This window comes from Halichoerus grypus, chromosome 11, assembly GCF_964656455.1.
Source record: "Halichoerus grypus chromosome 11, mHalGry1.hap1.1, whole genome shotgun sequence".
Lineage (NCBI taxonomy): Eukaryota > Metazoa > Chordata > Mammalia > Carnivora > Phocidae > Halichoerus > Halichoerus grypus.
In genome coordinates, this window is record NC_135722.1 from 84,698,870 (window position 1) to 84,718,543 (window position 19,674).

The 19,674-nt window shown below is 46.5% G+C and overlaps 1 protein-coding gene across 8 annotated transcripts in view; it reads right to left on the reverse strand.

The window, feature by feature from the left end:
• Positions 1 to 360: 360 nt before the first annotated feature.
• Positions 361 to 19,674, reverse strand: part of NTM (neurotrimin) — a 943,472-nt gene continuing 924,158 nt past the window's right edge. For 6 of the 8 annotated variants that reach the window (XM_078058758.1, XM_078058759.1, XM_078058754.1 and 3 more), the window contains 4 exons: positions 18,674 to 18,825; positions 15,507 to 15,542; positions 9,980 to 10,012; positions 361 to 4,879 (listed from right to left, as the gene is read on the reverse strand). In XM_078058758.1, the coding sequence (XP_077914884.1) occupies positions 4,779 to 4,879; positions 9,980 to 10,012; positions 15,507 to 15,542; positions 18,674 to 18,825 (322 nt within the window). In that variant the 3' untranslated portion in view covers positions 361 to 4,778. The remainder of the gene's footprint in view (positions 4,880 to 9,979; positions 10,013 to 15,506; positions 15,543 to 18,673; positions 18,826 to 19,674) is intronic. The other 2 variants (XM_078058755.1, XM_078058757.1) reach the window with 2 other exon arrangements.

The following is a 19,674-nucleotide window of genomic DNA, read 5'->3' on the forward strand; positions in this document are numbered from 1 at the left end:
TGAGCTCAGGAATTGGACAGTCTGCTACAGAAAGCTATGTTGTTCTAGTCACATAATGTGGATAAGATGGGAGACATATGAAGTTGTGAGGGACAGGGAAATTAGAATGAAGATGCAGAGACTCAGAGATCTCAGTTACTCACAAATCATGGGGATATTCATTTACCTTTATTGCCTTGGAGAAAGATAGAGTTGGACACTCATGGAAACAGCATCTGAATTAAAAGCAGAGAGAGGTAAGGATTGCTGCTTTAGAATGACCTGATTGAGGAGTTTAGGATGATAAAGGAGACGCTAACTATACCATCAAATCCCAGTGAGCAAGTTGTGAACCAAATTAGGTCTGGGATTTAGTTTACCTTTGTTTTTTTGTTTTGTTTTTTCTTAATGCTGGAAAGAGGTATTATTTAGTGCCACTCTCAGATACACTAATCTCAGTTCTTTTAAGTTGCTTATCTGATGAAGAGAAAATGGCTGGCATGTGCATATACACTTGGCCATAGAAGCACAAGGCTGTGTAGGCTGATCACGAGCAGGGACCATCTACTCTGCTATGTCTCTCCTTTGCATAGATTTTTGTTCTGTCCTGAGAAGTACCTCAAATTTGTACCATTGTAAGTATAAAAACATGTAGATGTTTTGCTGATCCCAGATTTTACATTTTTTAAAAAATCAAATGCACACATTAAAGGGACGTTTCTGTGATTGATTGGTGTGACTGCCCTCCCTTCTAAACCGAGATATACAATAAAGATAAGTCAGTCTAATGAAATGTGCTAAATCTCACTCCAATTTTAGTGTTAATTCATTTGTTAACTTATCTCCAGCTTGAAGAACAGTAACTGTCATTCATCATCACCATCATTATCACCATCCACAGCAACAAAAACAAGTATTTGTGGACCATCAACTGTGATTATAGTTCCAGATTTGGAAGTTCCACTCATCAGAAGGCTGTCCTTGGACAAGTACTCATAATGCTTCAGGTGAGACATCTGAACCCACTAGGTAGAATTATGGGGAAAAACTTAACTACAATTTGTGAGCCATTGCCCATCTGTGTGGCTAGAAAGGAACAGATATTCTGTTGAAACAAGATGATTGGGGTTCTTTAGGAGTTTGCTTAGAGTGGTTAGGGCTAGAACATCCCCCACCGCCCCACCCCCTAAACACAGGAGAGACTGTTATGGGATAAAACCTGCCAGACTTAAATCATGGCTCCCCCAAAGGACATCCTAAAGTTGGGGGGGCTGCTGGATGAATCCTAAAGTATGCCAGTCTTGAGTCTCAAGGAGCCCAGTACACCTGAAATCCAGGCCAGCCTAGGAACAGTCTTCCATCTGGATCTGTACCAAGAAAGATAACTTCAGACACTACTCAGGATGTTTTTCTTTAATGAACAAGAACTCTCTGGCCAAACTCCTTTTCCTGAAAAGAGACAGGCCTGGAGAATTGTCCCTATAAGCTCCTAATCAAAGCCATGTCTTCCTGGACTGAACTGTACATCTGGTTAAAGGCCCTTTCTTGTGAGCACATGGATGCTCCCTTTAAAGACTGAAATTTGGCAGATTGGGACTCATGTGGCACACAGAGACGAAGATGAGAGGAACTCCCTCCTGCTGCAGGATAAGAGGTTCTCCTATCTGCTGAACCCATCAGCCACGCCAAAGCTGCTTCTACAAGGCCCGTGCTCTTGAATAACCAACGTTCTAAAGAACCACAAGACAACAAGGGCTATTGAACTCGCAAATAGGTAAATTTAAGCCTTCCTCATCAATGCCACTTTATAGACTTGGCTGTGACTGACCAGTCCCTCCTGGGAGGATGGTGAAGGAGTGATCTAAAGCATGCTCAGTAAGTATGAAAGAGAAAGCTCTGATTCAAATGGAGGCCATGTGTCCCCGTGCTCCCACGTCCCAAAAACTCTAGGAAGTGTCTCTTTGCAGATGTTTTGGTACATTTTACTCAGAGGTGTCTGGGCTCAAGTTTAGCATACGGGAGTTACCCGTGTCCACTTTAATCCCATGAACACTATGACCTGCTCACAAATCCTCCCACCAGTGCCTAGAGTAGTTTTAGGCAAGGGAGAACTGGTAAATCTCACCCATCCACTTTCAGTCTAAGGACACCTAAATCCCATGCCTTAGCAGTTCTGGGATATAAGTGAGGGGTAAATTCAAAGCAGCCAAATTTCTGTGAGGTTTGGCCAGACTGCTCCAGATCACGCTGCTGGGAAGAAAGGGTAGCTGGCACCTCGTGGTGAGGGTGGAATGTCAAAAGGGCACAGAGATACCTGAAGTCAACAATCTTTTCTCAGTTTTGCTAGTAACAGCCAGAACCGAAACTGCTCCTTCCTAAACATTGCCCATTCCTCTTGGCTGGAACTGAGCCCCGAGGACACAGGGACGGTAATTCCTGAGAGCTTCGGCTATGACCTCATTTCTGCCTCTCAGTGAATCTGCAGCTACTAACTTAATTCCCAGAATCAATCAGAACAGATTAGAATTATTTAAATGCTATTTGGTATTAAAATCTATTTTTTCTCTTACTTGTGACTAAAGGAAAGGTTTGGGGGGTAGGCATGGTGGGAAGAGAGTCCCTAAAACACTGGTTGGTAGAATTTGGAATTATTTAATACTAACCCAAAGTGTTTTGAGCTTTTTTTTTTTCCTATCTTTTCTTTTCATGATAGCTGCACTAGGCTGCCTCCCAGAAATAATCACACATAAAAGCCTTTCCCTAACCGGGCTTGACATTTTGCCCAGGTTGCGAAGTGGGGTGTTTGGACACAAGCGGGATGCTGCAAACCTCAGCCACTTCTTGAAGGCATTGGAGATGCAGTCCTCATGAGAGCCACCCCTCCTTTGCTTCTGTTAGGAGGATGAAGGTGGTTTCCTGGGCCCATCTGTCATCAGAGCACATCCACAGAAGAACCCACTTCACCCCAACGAGGGAGCTAAAGGGCAGTAGCTTGAGTCAGATGCGCATTCGCCTCCATATTCTTCACACCTGAGCCAGGCAGGCTCTCTTGCCCCTCACCCCCACCCCCCGCTTGAGAATGAGGTACCACACCAGGTGAAGAGGGACATGGAACACTTTTTAATGTCAAGTCAGAGACAACCCCTCCCTCCCCTAGCCCCCAATCCCACTTTCCCTCATCACATCCAGGACCCCTCCCCGAGGCCTCTCCCGTTCCCAGACTTCGGGGGAGGAAAAAAAGGTTATCTAAAAACTGCATTTTCTTCTCTTTCATACACACACACACAAAGGTGGGAAATTAAATAAAATGAACCAAGAGGATTCAATTCTCCAGTAGTCACGAAGGCATCAGAGATTCCCATAATGGTCTAAAGCAAGTGGTTACTAACTGTTTAGTTGGTTCAGTTGCTTGCTGTTTGCTCACGCCCCGAGGCATGATGGAGAAGCCAGGCCTCCTGTCAGGGCCTTCGCCTCCGAGAGCCACACCTGGAAAACATGCTGCGCCTGGTGTTAGTGTTTTGTTCTGTTTCTCTTTTCACTTTTTATAAATGTCTCTGACGTGTAAATAACCCAAGAAAATAAAAAGGCAGGAGCTGATTACACAATTACCAGTAAACTCTATCATCTTTTAGAAGATCAACACACAGCTAACGCCATATACAGCATGCAGTAATGTCTGAGAAAGGACCCTGCTGAGAAATAAAACGGCTAGAACTCTAACAAAAAAAATATATGTATATATATACTGTATAATATATGTCATCAAAAGAAGCATAGCCAACAAACTCAAGATACAGTGCAGATCACCCTTCCATTTCTAAACAGCAGGTCGAAGCATAGTGTTGTCTGCATTAAATGCCAGGATAAGGAGAAATCTGTAGCGCTGGTGGAGATGTTGGTTAAACTGTATGTGGTTTGTGGTGGATTTGACATATCCTCACCAGGTAGTTTATGCCCGGTGTGCGGTCCACCAGTTGTAAACCTAGTTAAGAAGTACACTATTTTTAATGTTTAACAAACATACTTCTCCTCACCCCTTTCATTTGTGTATTTTTTAGTCCTGTCTTGTTTTTGCACTAAATTCTAGACTCATATCAGAAAATATAATTAATAAAATTAATAATGAACCAGAATCCCTTATTATCCATGATGTCCATGTAGTGAAACGAAAACCAAAAAAAGAAAAAGTTTAACAATATCTTGTGTGACTGTTGATTGTGGGACTGTTGTAGCTGTCAGGCTGTCTTGTTTAGTTTCCGTTTTCTTTCTTTCTTTATTTTTCTTTAATTTTGCATTTTGTAGCACACGCAACAGTGGCACAGTCTCTGAAAGGGGCCACGGGGGCACAACTGGGCCTGCACGACTCGCTCTGTGTTCATCTCTGTTGAATTTGGGATGGCCGGCTCCAGAATTTTCCTCGCTGGGGGCACGGTGGTGGGCAGAGTGGCTGCGCCCGGCCCACCCTGGTCACAAACAGGTCACAATGCAGCTGCGGGTGGGTCCAAAGCCGGGCGTGCGTTCTTCCCGTTTTGGGCAAAGAAAGAAAACTCAGCTGTGCCTACGGATCCGCAAGGCCTGCAAGGCGATTTTCAATTTCCCTTTTAAACGTGTTTTCCCAAAGTATTCTTTGTTCCCCTCCCTCGAATTTGTGTCCCATTAGGCTCTGTGTCTCGGAATTTCATTTGATTCTAGCTCATAAGAAACGGGGGTGCTCTTGTTGCTGTGGGAGATGCCGTTGCTGTGGGGCGGGTGGTTGCCGTGGCGGCAGCTTCTCCCCAGTGAGGCAAGTGGCACTCACATCAAAACTTGAGGAGTAGGTGCAAGACCAGAAGAGGTAGCAGCCAGATGCAGCCTGCCCTCCTCGACGTCCCGTTGTTCACTTCGCTGACTGCGCCGGGGCCTGTGGAGAGAGCACACTCGTCATGGGCCGCCTGGTCTAAGAGGGACCATCTGTCACCCGATCACCCTCCAACTGGGACATTTCATGTTCCTGCTCCATACGTGGGGGGGGGGCACTAGAAATAACCTTGCACAGCTTGGATCCCGTGGATGCACACTATATAATGGGGAGCTTTCCTTTGCACGAGAGAACACGAGGCTCAGGTTCAAGTGTGCTGGTGGTCACGACTCCTTTGCTGTGTGGTAACGTGTTAAGGCCATGGCTCAGGTCAAGTGCAAGAAGAAGGTGGCAGAATTAATCCATATTCTATAAAGAGCTTCGAGGAAGTGCGACCCTTGTAGTGTCTGCATCATCATCTGACCACTTCTGAGCAGTCCCTGCCTTGAACACGCACATGACCCTCTAGCAGCTCGCTCTGTTGTGCAGGGAAGGACCCGCTGGACACAACAATCTGTCTCCCCTCTGCTGTTGCGTCGGACTCAGCGTCCGTTCTGTCAATCACTCTATCTCGGGCCAGGCACTGGGCTTCCACCTGCAGCACTTGGCCTCTTCCCCATCTGGACGAGGTCACAGCAGCGCTAGCTCAAGTATCCCGTCCCTGAAAGACCAGAACCAGCCCGCTGGACATCGAGGTGGCATGAAGTAAGGAAATAGGTAGCCTTTTGCTGTGTACCTGCAAGTGAGGGAAGGCTTATGTGGACACTAGGATGCACAGCCTGCCGCCGTGTACATCTGCGGGTGAGAGGCGCACCTCACTGCAGACAGATACTCTTGGGAGACAGGACCAAATGCAGGAGGCAAGGAAACCATGAGGTGCATGGAATTTCCCAGCAGTTTCTCTATTCTTTGAAACATAAGCGTTCTGGCCAAGAATGCCTGTAACAAATGGAGCATGATTCATGGACAGTACACACAAGTTTGGAGGCTCAGATGTGTTGGGTACCTAATGCAGTGGGGCACCTTGTCAGATTGGACTTCACTGCAGACAGATACTCTTGGGAGACAGGACCAAATGCAGGAGGCAAGGAAACCATGAGGTGCATGGAATTTCCCAGCAGTTTCTCTATTCTTTGAAACATAAGCGTTCTGGCCAAGAATGCCTGTAACAAATGGAGCATGATTCATGGACAGTACACACAAGTTTGGAGGCTCAGATGTGTTGGGTACCTAATGCAGTGGGGCACCTTGTCAGATTGGACTTGCTCTGGAAGGCTCTGTTGCCCTGAATTTAACAGAGGTATTTAAAGCTCTGTCCACACTGGGCCATGTCCACACTGGGGTCAAGAAACAAAGCCAGAATGTGCTTGTCTGACTTGGATGCTAAGAATCAGAGACATTTCTGGCTAAGGCCGATCAGCATCAAACCAGGCTTTCTCGATTCCATACAGGATGATTCTGTCATGTCCTAGAACCCCTGGCCTGGAAGCACTGCCCATCTAACTTTCATTCCTAGACCTTTGGGTCTTAGAATCAGAGATTCTAGGGCAGTGGCTAAAGAGATGGTCATGAGTTCGAAATGGACCGGGTCTTCCAATCTCATGTGTCTGTGCTGTCTGGTTCACAGTATTCCCAAGGCCAGGGAGTGTAGGTTCTCATGTTAAGAAGCCCAAAACACATTTATTCTGCTCTCCACCCAGCTGGGAAGTAAACCTCTGGGCCACACAAAACAAAAGGCATCTGTCATGGAATGCACTCCTTCTCCCAGTCCTCAGTGGGATATAGGGGACAAAGGAGCACTCCTTTTATGCTCCAATGCCTTACATTTTAACTTCAGAGATGGTTATCATTTACCATTGATCACTAATTGTCTCTGTCTTGTAACATTTAACTAGTATGTTTCTATGTAAACCACCATCAGGACTCCTTTTTTCATATTCGATCTCTGTGTTATCCTTAGAGCATTCTTTGGAACCCCAGGAGAGAAGCCACTCACCATGCCTTCTAGGCTGAGGTGGTCTGTTCTCTCCCTGGAGGAAGCCCTGCTGCTCTGGGCCACTCCAAGATCCTTCACATCAAGACCTTTGCCCGCGACTGAGGCTGACTCTAAGCCACAAAGGTTGTTTCTGAGGTCAGTGGGTTCCATGTTTAAGTGGGACAGGCCGGGTGGCTGCACTCCATCTTCCCATGCGCAAGGCACGAGGATTCCAAAGGTGTTCTGCCTGCCGGGCACAGAGTGCTCCTGGCCAGACACGCATCTGTTGGTGCCTAGCTCTCTTTCTCTTGCCTGTCTTTTGCTCTCTTGAACACTTGCACACACAGCTTTGCAGCCCACTCCCCCACTCCCTCCAGCACATTCCCACCCTCACTTCCAGCCCTGGCCAAGGCTCAGAGGATGCCCTGTGGTAAAGGAGAAGAGAATAAATGCCAGTTCTCTGCATTTCATGGCTCTGGGCTTCCCACCTGCATTCCCTCCTCTCGGGGCCGCCCAGCTCATGGGAGTTGCCAGGGAGGAAAATGGAGAATGCCACAAGCCAGGCAGACAGCCCAGCAGGGACCCAGCTTCATTACCATGTAAGAAAAGTAGAACCGTGTTTGCAGCCAGGGCTTCCGCCGTGCTGCATGGGAGGTGGCTGTGGGTGGGCAAACAACCCCCAAGGTACCTCACAATGGCTGGAAGCCTCTGCAGGTGCGCGCTCTGGGCACCCTGTCTTTGGCTTCATTGCTAAGCCCCTCAGAGTTCCTTTGTGGCTCTGTTGCCTGCTGGGAAGCACCACAGAGAGCCTGCAGAGAGGGGTCCTGACCTGTTGTGTCAGAAAACTCTTCCCACAGAAGAAAGGCAAAGGCCACCAAGTGTGCTGGAGCCTCCTCTTGCCTGCATTGTTACTCTGGCCAAGCTCACAGAGCCTCTCTGCTGCTCTCCTGTCCTAGGCCCACAGGGGACTGTCACTCACTGCGTGGGACCATGTCCAGCCTGCCCCCGCCCCCCTCCCCCACATTCTCTCCCCTCACCCTAACTCATCCTTCTCTTGGGCACGTCCAGGAAACATGACCTGGACAAAACTGATCACAAGGAGGAGGAAACAGGGGTTGACCCCAGAGAAACATCGAGACAAGGGTACTACTCCAGCTGTCCTCTGCATCAGCTCTCCTTTCCATTGCCATAAAAGTTCACAGATTGGGCCTTGCTCCCTGTGGCCTTGACCCCTTGAAGCTATTCTTTATGCTAATTCCAGAGCCGTGTTGCTATGAGTCCACGTTCATCATGATACTAACCTATGTGATTCCTACAGCCTTTACAAAACTTCCCAACTCCTTGGTAGAACATTCCCTACATTTCATCATCTGCTTGCCATCTGCCTCCTCAGCCACTGTTCCTGCCACAAGTTCTTTGGTTTCTCCCTGCCTCCCAAGCACACGGGCGCCAGGTACATGCGTGCTCACACAACTGTGTGTGTGTGTGAGCCAAAGTCCCTTTCCTTCCCATCCTCATACCCTCTGCCCCCTGCCTGAAGTGCTCTTCACCCAAATCACTCCTTCCAGATTCCGTTCTGGTCCCCAGTTACCTCCTCCAGGCAGCCTTCCTTGACTTGGTTGCTATTTTGCTTCCATAGCATCGTTTGCATCCAGCTTTTAAAATACATACCATCTGTGTTATATTTCTCTCTATTTATCTAACATGTATTTCCTCTTCTGTGTTACAAGCTCCTTAAGGGCAGGGTCTGTCTAACTGGGCCCATGGCAGGTATTTAACAAATGTTTATTGAAAGAATGAAGGAACCAGAATGTTTTGATGCATACTGATGTGTTCATGTTTACTTTGCCTCTGTGTTTTCCCTTCTCTTAAGATTCTACTGAGAGAAAAAAGCAAAGACCAACTGAACCAAAACAAAACAAAACACTCTTTCCCTACCTTCTTCTTTATCTCAGTTTTCTCTTCCAAACACTCTTCACCTCTTTTTCTATTTCCAATAAAAGTCACAGAAAGTTCTTACAGTTGAGGGAAAGTATACATAGAAGTAAAACCATATCGATTAGGATTTCGGGAAGAGTTCTTGCAGTTGGAAGGGTGTCCCAGCCCCCTCAAAGACACTCAGGTATGAGATGAGGATTATTCTCCTCAGCTCTCATATGTGGAGACTTAGCCTCAGAAGGCTTAATTGACTTCCCCAAGCTCACTTGACTTCTGTCTCCAAATACAATTTTCTTTCCACTAACTCGGGGCCGCCACTGTGTGTAACCCACACATCTTCCAAGAACGAGGAGAGGAGAGGAAGTGAGGCCACGGGTCCTGTGCCACTTGGGCCCTGGGACAGGTGGGGCCTACACAGGCTACCCCCGGTCGCCAGCATATGAAAGAATTTCATGAAATGAGGGCCTTTTGTCCAGGCAGGTGTGGATCCCAGCATCCTGGGGCGGGGCCCTCTCAGAGCCTGCTCTGGCCAGAGCAGCAGCTCAGCCCATCCGCCCATCCTGGTGACACGGGCCACACAGATGAGGGCTGTTCATCATGCAGCCACGCCTCCACTCTGCCTCAGATGCCTTTATTCCCTTTACCTCATTAGAGAGCTGTGGAGGCCTAAAGAGACTAATTACCAGGACAGTTAGGGTCCCAGAGAACTGTGATGAGTGTCAATTTATCCACCAGAAACATCTAGTGGGAATGAAAGCCTCAAATAAGACATGTTTTATTCGGAGCCAAGTGACTCACCCAAGAACCTCCCCCTTCCTTCCACTTTCCCCTCCCTCCCATCACTTCCCTTCCAGCTCCAAGTTAGAGAGAGAGGAAGAGAGAAAGAGAGAACAGGGTAAGCAAAGACAGCATGCAAGGCCAAGGTCTAAGAGCATCTGCGTGTGAGGAGAGGCCAGCCTGGTATGGAGCAGCCAAGACGTGCAGCTACTCTGGGCCCTGGCACGTGGCTCATTAGTGCCTCTAGCAAACAGCAGTTAGACGTCTGTGGGTGGAAGCTACCCAGGGGGAGTGGCAGGTCCTTGGAGACAGGTTAATCAAGACTGGCACAGAGATGGCCCAAGGTCAGGGAAGGATCCCACTGGGCTGCTTCCTGAGGTTAGCTCAGAAGAGAAGGCATCTGGGAAGAAAGTGAAGAGTTTGGGATACCCATCCCCACCCAGGAAGAGATGCCTGGGAATAAATATACCAACCTTTCCAAGGGGTCAAAGTTGTAGTTTTCACCTCTAAAAGAAATTAAAAACAAGCCACTGTTAAGGTAGAAAGCAGTCAGAGGCACTTGCTTTGCCCTTGGCTCTTGCTGTCTTGACCACAGCCAGCTCTCATTAGTGCAGCCCTCCACTTTGCTGGGAAGTTGCCATAAGGTGGAGTGGGGGGGGGGGTGGAGCAGGATATGAATGATGGTCAGATTGGATCATTGATCCAATGAGAGCCAACGCATCCATCTGATCGTAGCAGGAGACTCGGTACACCTTGGAGCCTGAGGCCCCAAGCCGATAAATACTTCTTTGTACAACAACTTTCTTTCTTTGGCCACCAGACTATCCTCTAATTAGTTGAAGTCTGTAGGTCTTAAGTATAAAATTGGCTGATAACAAATGGATTATACTACAGCAATCTGAACATAGGTGCCCATGCTACATTTGAGATGTAAAACTTTGGGATTTATCTACCCGTTTTACAAACACTGTGCCAGAGGGCCCAGACCTGTGATGCCTGACCTCCCTGGATGACTCAGACTATAGCTAGCTGGTCCAGAGGCGCAACCTCAGGCAATAAGACCCACACCTATTCTGCTGCACTTGCACTTGCTAGGTAAGACCTGCCTGTGGAAATTTACTGGGATGCCAGCTCTTCTCTGATGATTAGGCCACAAAAGACCCACATTTCATCAACTTCAAGCCTTCAGAACAATCCACAGAGCCTTTCCTGCTAATAGTAGATGTCCTGCCCTAGTGGCCGGAAGTGGTCCCATCTGGAATATTTTACTTCCCACTTTAACTAGCGGTCTCTGCAGTTGTTCAGCCTGGATGCAGAGAAGATGCAAAATCCTTTCACAATGTGTTTGTGTATCAAATCAACATGATTAAACTTTAAACATACTTTTATTTGTCAATTATACCTCAATAAAGTAAAAAAAAACAAATGCATGAAATTCTTTGCATCAAAGTGATACCATTCTCTGTGCAAAGGTCCTTGCATATAGAAGGAAAGACAACCTAGATATAATTCAACCTAAACTAAACTAAAACATCTGACCTACTTGAGATGAATACATATGTATGCCTTCAAGCTCTCTATCTATGCTTTCAAGGCACCTGAGATAGGATATCCCTCTTGACCAAAGGGGGCAGTAACAATGCGGGAAGCCATTCTGAAAAAGATGTAAGGGGTGATGTATGATCAAAGATCAAAGGCATGATTCACAGAAGATGTCAAGTTGAGGTGGTAGAGAAAAGCCAGGAATGCTGGTGCCATGGTGTCTATCCATGTAGTGAGGACAGTCCCTTGGAGTGATTACAGGGGCCTCGAGACCCACCCAGAAGCAAAGGTGGGGCTATTTTCATGAAGTGTCTCACTCAGGTACGACTGACTTGAGTCTCTGTACCAAGAAGAAGGGTGATTGGCAGGAGGGAAAATGAAGAGGGACTCATGGAATGATAAAGTAGTTCTAGGCCTTCAACCCCAAACCACAAGCAGTGCAGATGTAGGTTACGTGTGGGGGAGGGCAGCCACTGATTGCTGGGGTGCTGATTTAGACTCTGCTGGAGGAAGGACACAGGGGAGGGTTCTACTTGGTAGTTTGGTTTGCTGGAACTATCAGAAAGAGAAATTAATTGAAAGCGTAAGTTTCCACAGTGATCTAGATACCAGTTGTGATTTTCTGTAAGGCAAAGATCTATAAACAACTTCAGCTGAATTGTCCCCGTCCAGCTACTCTTTTCCCTGAATCTCTAACACACACTACCTGAATGAAGGTCAGTACTCTTCAGTGTCCACCTTGGGAAAGAACTATTTGACATTGAGCCTTAGCTAGAATGTATCCTTGAGCTTTGCTAGATAGCAAAGTTTCAAAACTTCTACTTAACGGAAATGTCCTTCTGTCCGCCTTACATATCACCACAATGAGGGGGGAATGTAGCCAAGATATTCTTTGTATTTACCCTGATGCTGCACCCCATCCCACTCCCTTTGACTTGGTACCAAGGAGAGATGCAGAAATGCTAACACGTTTTCTATATCATGCTTCAGATGGTATCACTGTTGCACCAGGTTGCAGAAGTGTGGACCTTGTTTGAGCCTTCAAGGTGAGTTGTAGCCACCCATAAGCTCATGTTACTGAGTTCATTCTTGGCTATCAAGAAAACAAACGATCTCTGACAATCCAAGCATGTATTTTCCTTGCCAAGGACTTGACTGAAATTTGTGATCTTTTTGTTGATACACTAATGAGGAGCCAGGTAGAATTGGATAAAATATTCAAAATAAAGAATGAATGAAAGAAAGGAGAAGAAGACAACAAAAAAGAAAGAAAGAAAGAAAGAAAAAGAAAAAAAGAAACACTCCCCTCAAGCCTCTAAGTTAGTATCTCTGGTCAATCCATAACGTGATCTTTTTGCCACCAAAGCCAATGTCTGCAGCTAAATCTAAGTACCGAGGTAAGCACGGGGCTTCTGTCTGATTCTAGTGGGCAGAGGAGAGCTGGTTTCACACCAGGATGGATATATTCACTGTCCAGAAAGAGGATGAGAGAACGTCTTTTTATATGTTCAGTGTTTAGACACACGTGTCATAGAAATGCTCACTGCTGGATGGCTGGGCATAATTAACTACCTTTAATCCTCTGCAGGGAAGAACTGATCACCTTTTCTGCTGCAGTTTTTCCCTCCTGATACACAGAGTTTACTTACTCCCTCATTCTTTAATAAGTTGGTTTGACAGTCACTGTGAGGTTCGCAGGCATTAATCAGCCAACCTTTCCCAGCCCACTGATACCATCAAATCTTACTTCATGCCTAGGAGATAAAAGACAAAGGACAGTGGATGGGAAATGAACAGCTACCAAGACGCTGAGTTGGCAGTGTGGGTCCCTGCACACTTGCCTGCAAGGGAGCTCGGTGAGGGATGGTGGCGCATCCCCGAGTCCTTATTTATCATGGCAGGAGTCCTGCACCACCAAATATTCATACGAGAGGGTGACATGCAATCTGTTGTGCTTGCAAAAGGGGAAGAGAGAAATACTTCAAGGGTGGCAGAAAATGCAGAGGAGGGATGAAATTCTCTTATCAGAATCTCTCTAGTCCATCCAGAATCGAGTAACAAAATAGCTTAGAACTTCTCGTAAAGCCAAGTGTACCCTGTCCGTGGAAATCCATGCATTTGTATAAATCTTGCTTGGTATTTCTGAGATTAGATGAGCATAACTTAGGGGTATTCCCTGAGAAAATAGTTGACTCTCTATTCTGTGGGAGACTAGCAAAGGAGGAGGTAAAAAAAAAAAAAGAGAGAGAGAGAGAGAAAGAACACAGATGAATGGGAGAAATGCCCCAAGTGCAAGGTCTGTTTTCTCTAAGATTCTTCGGTTGTACAAAAGAGTCCAATAGCTATACTGAAGACCACATGAATCCAAATCTTGGAACATTCCAGATGTCTACAGTCTATAACTTCTGGCAATGACCCATTGCCCTGTGCTCGACAAGAAGGATGTGGGGTTGAGAGCAGCCTGAGAATCTGAGTAGAGAGCTGGCGTACAGATCCTTTTACCCAAATTCATGGTTGCAGCAGAGAGGAGTGAGGCAGGACAGCTTTGTCTCAGCAGGTGGGGCCTGGTCATAAAGTGTCCTGCCACTTTATGGCATAAACCATAAAGCAAGGGGGATACTGACCTTGCAACCATAAAGCAAAGGGGATACTGACCTTGCAAGGCAGTGCAAAGATGGGCCCCTGCTCAGCAGCTAGAAGGCATGTGTTTGTTTCTGCTCTGTTTTGTTATCATTGGTACTGGTGTGGGATCATGCCCCCTCTATCAGGTGAGTACACCTTTAGGGAAAGACTAACTCCTAAGCAGATACTGCCTATATTAAAAGCTCCTATTCCCTCTGGAAATAAAGAGCTAAGTGATCAGAATGAGCTCGGTCACTTCTGAAAGGACAGCCCGTAGCACCATCTGTCTTCGCTCCAGTCCCTCAGGCCTCCCTTTTACCATTTATGGTTCGCTACTTTCCTAACGCTCTTGATTTTAGTTAGATCTGTGGCTATCCCTGCACCGGGGTTCAATAAACGTAAGTTGAATCATAAATTGGACCTGAACGCTTCCATTGACTTCACTTTTACTTTCTATTTCTTTGTTGCATTTTCCTGTTTGTGGGGCATCACTATGGCACCCTACATCACTAAGGTGAAGAATGTAGCCCTGAATCTTTTCATGATAAAAGTATTTTTCCTCATCTGTCAAACAGCTTCACATGCAATTTATCTCCTTCCTTCTCCTTCCCCACCTCGCAAGTCTACTGCCGGCCTCCCTTGAGTGTTCACGTGGCCAGATGGGAAGGGATGCGGGGGGATGGGTGTGGGGGTGGGTGAGATGAGAAAGGTCAGGCACTGGGGTGGAAGGTGGGCAAAGCCTCACGGCTGCCTTCCAGCTGGGCCACCCTATGTCAGCCCTGTCCTTTGGAGGAGAACTGTAGCATACTCAGCAGGGATTCAACTCCACCACTCGGCCAGGCTCACTGTTGCCCAAATGCTCAGGCACAGTCTTAGTGAACCACCTCCGCTAGGTTCGTGGACTTTTGTGAGTCACTTATGGTAGGCTAGTGGACCTTGAGAAAATTGGAAAGGCAGTGCAAAGATGGGCCGGTGAGGCAGGAGCTGTATATGGGGAAGGGCTTGAAGTGGAATAGGACGTAAAGGGGCTGGGGAGAAGAGCTCTGACGTGGCACTGAGGGAAATTCCTGTCTTTCAGTCTGCATCTGGGGTTTGGACTGGAATGATTCAAAATGCACCTGACAGTTTCCAAAGCCTTTTTACTATGCAGTTTCAGCTGAATGTTGGAACAACTCTAAGGTAGATAAGGCAGATCAATTCTATTTTATAGAAGAGGAAATTGAGTCTCAATAACGTTTAGTGACTTGCTCTAGAGCACAGAACTACTAATTGTCATGCTCTGAACTTGATCTCAGCGGCATCCCATTCTAGGTCATTGTTCTGACTGTCATGAGTGCTGCACCCTCCCTACCTGCCTTTCTTAGAGAACCTCTAAATGGAATAGGACGTAAAGGGAGGGGTGCTGATGCATTTTGAACCAGCTGATGCATTTTAGGGAATACTTAAATCTTCACGCACACAGTGTTTTCTTCTGTTGCTCAGGGCCCACTGATAGGATTCTTGCTATGAAAATTGCTCGGTGGGTTGGACTGTCTTCCTATTGGTTCAGACTCATGCTCTCTATCTTTGACCTTTACACAGATCTCTAGGCTTTGAGAAGTTAATGGTGTTTCTTTTCTTTTCCCCCACCTGGCCCTTCTGGGGAAGTGTGAGCTAGGTGTGAGCAGAGAGAGGAGAGCTACCCCTGGAGCTCCATCAGCTCCAGTGACCTCCTCAGCTTTTGCAAGCATCTTCTAAGCAACTTCACAGATAGGTAATGTGGGGTGGGGGAGGGGAGAGGGGGACTCTGGGAGGAAGGAAAGGGGAGAAAAACCATAAAGCAAGGGGGATACTGACCTTGCAACAAAGTTGAGCTTGTAGGCTCATTTAGTTCTAAATCGGGTGAGGGACATACAGGAGAGAAAAATGAAAACAAACACATATATTATATACAGCCGCTATATATTTGTCATATATAGTTTGTATACTGCCTTTCACATACATTTCTGGGGGAATGGATAAATAAAGGAAGACACAAAAACCAAAGGTGGTAGGACAAGATGCATCATGAGAAACACTAATGTGCCTTATGCTTCCATCCTCGGATGTGATGGTTGGAAAGTGAGGGAACTGGCCACTCATACATTTCCCAGAGGTGGAGGGCTGACGTGGTAACAAAGGACCAAAGTCCCTTTCCAGGTGAGGTTTCTGTCCCACATCTTACCCCCATTGTCTCACTTCGGGAGACGAAGAACAGTAATTTCTGATCCCATAGCACCACAGCGGGAACAAGATGGCGCCAAGAACCACCATGATTTGGCGTTCTGGGAACCCTGCAATCCCTGCAGTCTTAGGGAGCAGATGCTCAGGACACTACTGGTTCATGATAGGAAGGATGACCCTGCTGCATTTGGATATGGCCATGATGGAGCCTCTTTGCACAGCACTCCTCACTTTCCAACGTTCAGGTCACATGATGAGGGCACGCAGTTTGTGTGAAAGGTGGTAGCAAAATGGTGATAACGTAGCTGGCTTTCTGTGATGTTATAGGAGAATGGACTGCATCACAAAGTTCACGATTAGCATATGCTGCTTTCCCATCGCCACAGTCTGCTTTCCCATCGCCACAGTCTGCTTGATGGGTCTGGGCTGAGGGTCTGCTGATAATGGGAGATGACATGGAAAACTCCAGTATAAGTTTGTATTTGTGATTGATGGTGGGCCTCCATCATGAATTTTGGGACTGCCATGTCTGGACTAAACCTCAGCGAGAGCCAGTGGGGTGGAAACACCCACCTTGCACACTAATGACATTTGACCAGTTCCATGGAACTATGTCAGCCATGGGGCATTTCGGTGATGGGCTCCTCACAAATTGCCTCTCATCTGAGGCTTGAAAATTGCTTTCTGTTGGATTAATTTTAGAAATTGCTCCATGCTTTTTCTCCCTCTTAGAGAATTAGCATGTGAAGAAAAGCTTGGAGATCTCTACATTAAAGAACATTCCCACGTGTACTCCATTCATCTTGGTTGACCCAGTCTTTCTAAACTTATCTGAATGCATACTGTCACTTTTCCATGTATTTTTTTTTTTTTTTTTTTTTTAGAGAATCCTGGACTCCAGAGGGCTGGCAAGTGGAGGAACATCCCAATGACACACACGGTGAATACAGACAGACCAAAGGTGGGGAGGCAGAGGTTCTAATTGCCACGCAGGGGTCTGCTGAGAAGAGCAGATTTATGGCACATGCTTTACTGCATTCCTTCTCACAAACACCAGCTATTTCACTCTCAAAGTTTGTGCCTTCTCCCTGTTCTCATCTTCAGATGGCTTAAGGGGAAGAGGCCAGGGAATTACACAGTAGTGATAAAGCCAATTGCAAAACCATGTCATGCATCCAAATCAGAAGAATGAGGAGGTCAGAGGAGGAGGAAGACTGTTTATAGGAATGAGGGCTACTGTGGGCGGGGGGCAGGCCTGGGGAGGGGTGGACAGTACCGCTAGGAGAGCCTCAGATTTGCAAGGCCAAGGAAGGGGGGATCTATTCCTTTATAATCCTGGCCCTTCTGTTTCTGCAGAGAGACGCCTGCCAGAAAGCCAAAAAGGCCTGACAAATGTGAGGGGCAATTATGACTATCCTTGTGTGAGAGATGTCAGACAGATCAATCACTCTAATCACAGCTCTGCCCATTCTGAGCTACCAGCTCTGGGATCAAGGGCAGCCTTCCCCTTCCCAGCCCCCTTGGATAAAGCTGGGCTTTGTTTTACGTGCTGGATAGAAGGGGGGGCCGAATGTGATTTGGAAGCCGAGATGGGACAATGGAGCCACACAGGTGGGTTATTCAGGGCAGGTCGGATACAATGTGCTGTGGAGGGATGCGGTAGGGGCTGGGGGCAAGGGTGAGGTAGTTGAAGCTAATAGGATTTTCCGGGAGTTCTCAGAGTAAAAGGAATTTATGTTCTTGCTAATTATCTGTTAACTTCCTCGCTTTACCTCGCCATCATATTCAAGCGTGCTTGCTACCATGGGAGGTTAGGGGAATGGATTTGAAAAATTCCAAGCTACCTGAGCCTGTGAGGGTATGGAGGAATTTTCCCCTCAGTTGTGGCCTGCAAGGTGAATCTGCATCTACCAAGGGATGCAAGTCATCCCTGGATACCTGGAGTCCTAGCGGATGACACAGACCTACATATCCAGCTCACTTCTGTGGCATTGTTTGACACATCCAGGGTTTAAAGGGGAGCTTGTTTGTTTGCTTTCTTTACTTGCTTCTGGCACCAATATAGTTGCCAGATATGTAAGGAAGGCAGAGCGATTTGCTGTGCCCACATCAGTCCCTCAATAAACCGTTGTTTAATGAATTAATGCATGAATGACTATGTGACTTCTGTCAGGATGGTGGCTTGGTTGGACAAATATATCTTAATCCAGTCAGACAACACCCTTTGATACAAATGAAGAGCTGGGGAAATCCCTATTTCCTTTGAGAATTCTCCCTCTGAAGCTAATATTCAGGATCCCAAGGCCTATGATTCTACTTTTACAAATAGAATCCAGTTTCTCCTACATCCCAACAGCCAGGAAAAGGTTCAGAAATGGTAACATTTTACAGGACTCTAATGAACAAAGTATTGAAATACTGAATGTTCCTCTCCGAGTGCTTTGCTATTGTACCCAATTAGAACCCCCCATCCCTTGTCAGTTGAGGAGCTCTTGAAGAGAAAAAATTAAATGTCACTTCATCATCCCTACATCCTGTCCTCCTGCCTCAGGGTTTTGCCCACTACAAAATGAAGCATGAACATTCTTTCTCATTTTTTTCCCTGCTAGCGGTACCCATCCATGCACTAGCATTCTCTCTCTCTCTCTCTCACTCCCCCTCCTCTCTCTTTTCACTAATTCCTGCCCAGCTTCTCCTGATTCTCTTACACTTGCCACCTCACCCTGGCCGTTCCTTCTGACTCCTTTTGTCCCACAGGACCCTTTCCTGCTTTCACTGCCCAGCTCGGGGCTCAGTCTTACCAAATAGCATGATGCTGGCATTGGTGTGGCCCAACTTATTGGAGGCCACACAGGTGTAGTTCCCATAGTCGTGCTCCGAGACATTGAAGAAGATGAGTTTTGAGAGAAAAGGTCTGTTTTCCACTTTGACCCCCTTCTTTCCTTCAACCAGTCTGAGACCAACAAGAGAGAGACAAAAAAGGAGAAAAAAGGAGATGGTTATATTTTTCTTATAGGGGGAAGACAGACTCTGGAATTAGTGATCTTCTTATTGCCCCCTTTCTGACATCATGATGACTACTTTTTTCCCCACTCAACTAATGCAAGTTCACACACAATGACCAATAATTGTATTTTTCTATTTTTATGCATGTGTCTGGAGACACTCGTGGCACTACAGATATTCACCAAGTTCTCTGAAGGCAGGTGCCTTCAACACCTCGAAAGTTCCAGTTGTGTGATATTCAGACAGTAGGGCTCCATGTGTGCACTTAATTGATGTTGATGATAAGGCTAATGAAAATGATGATGATGGCAACTATAAATAATTTTTAAAAAACCCTTAATCTTCAAAGAGAAGAACTTGAGGGGTTTGAAAGGACAAAGTGTTTTCAACACCTGGGTGATAAATGTTCTTTTATGAACTTGCAGATAATACCTTATTTTTGGTGGTGAATAGAATACAAAAATCGGGGATCACTTTTACAGCAGTGTACTCTGAAGGGCTTGGGAGAGGTGGTCTGCCCAGAGTATTATAATAACTTGGTCTAGGAAGGATTATAGATTCCTAAGAATCTGACCTTATAGAGCCTGGATGGTCTCCCTGAGCAATCCATTATGGCGGTCCAATAGGCCACAAGTGCTCGCATTTGTGGTAGGGGCCACTAAAGAAAGGCCACAGAAGGTGAGTGGGGAAAACAGATATACCTGCTAAAGCCATAGATAAGAAATGGAGAGGGTAGGGAGAACACTGCTTAGGGACTGTGGGGTCATATCCTCTATTTCAGGATGCTGTCAGCAAA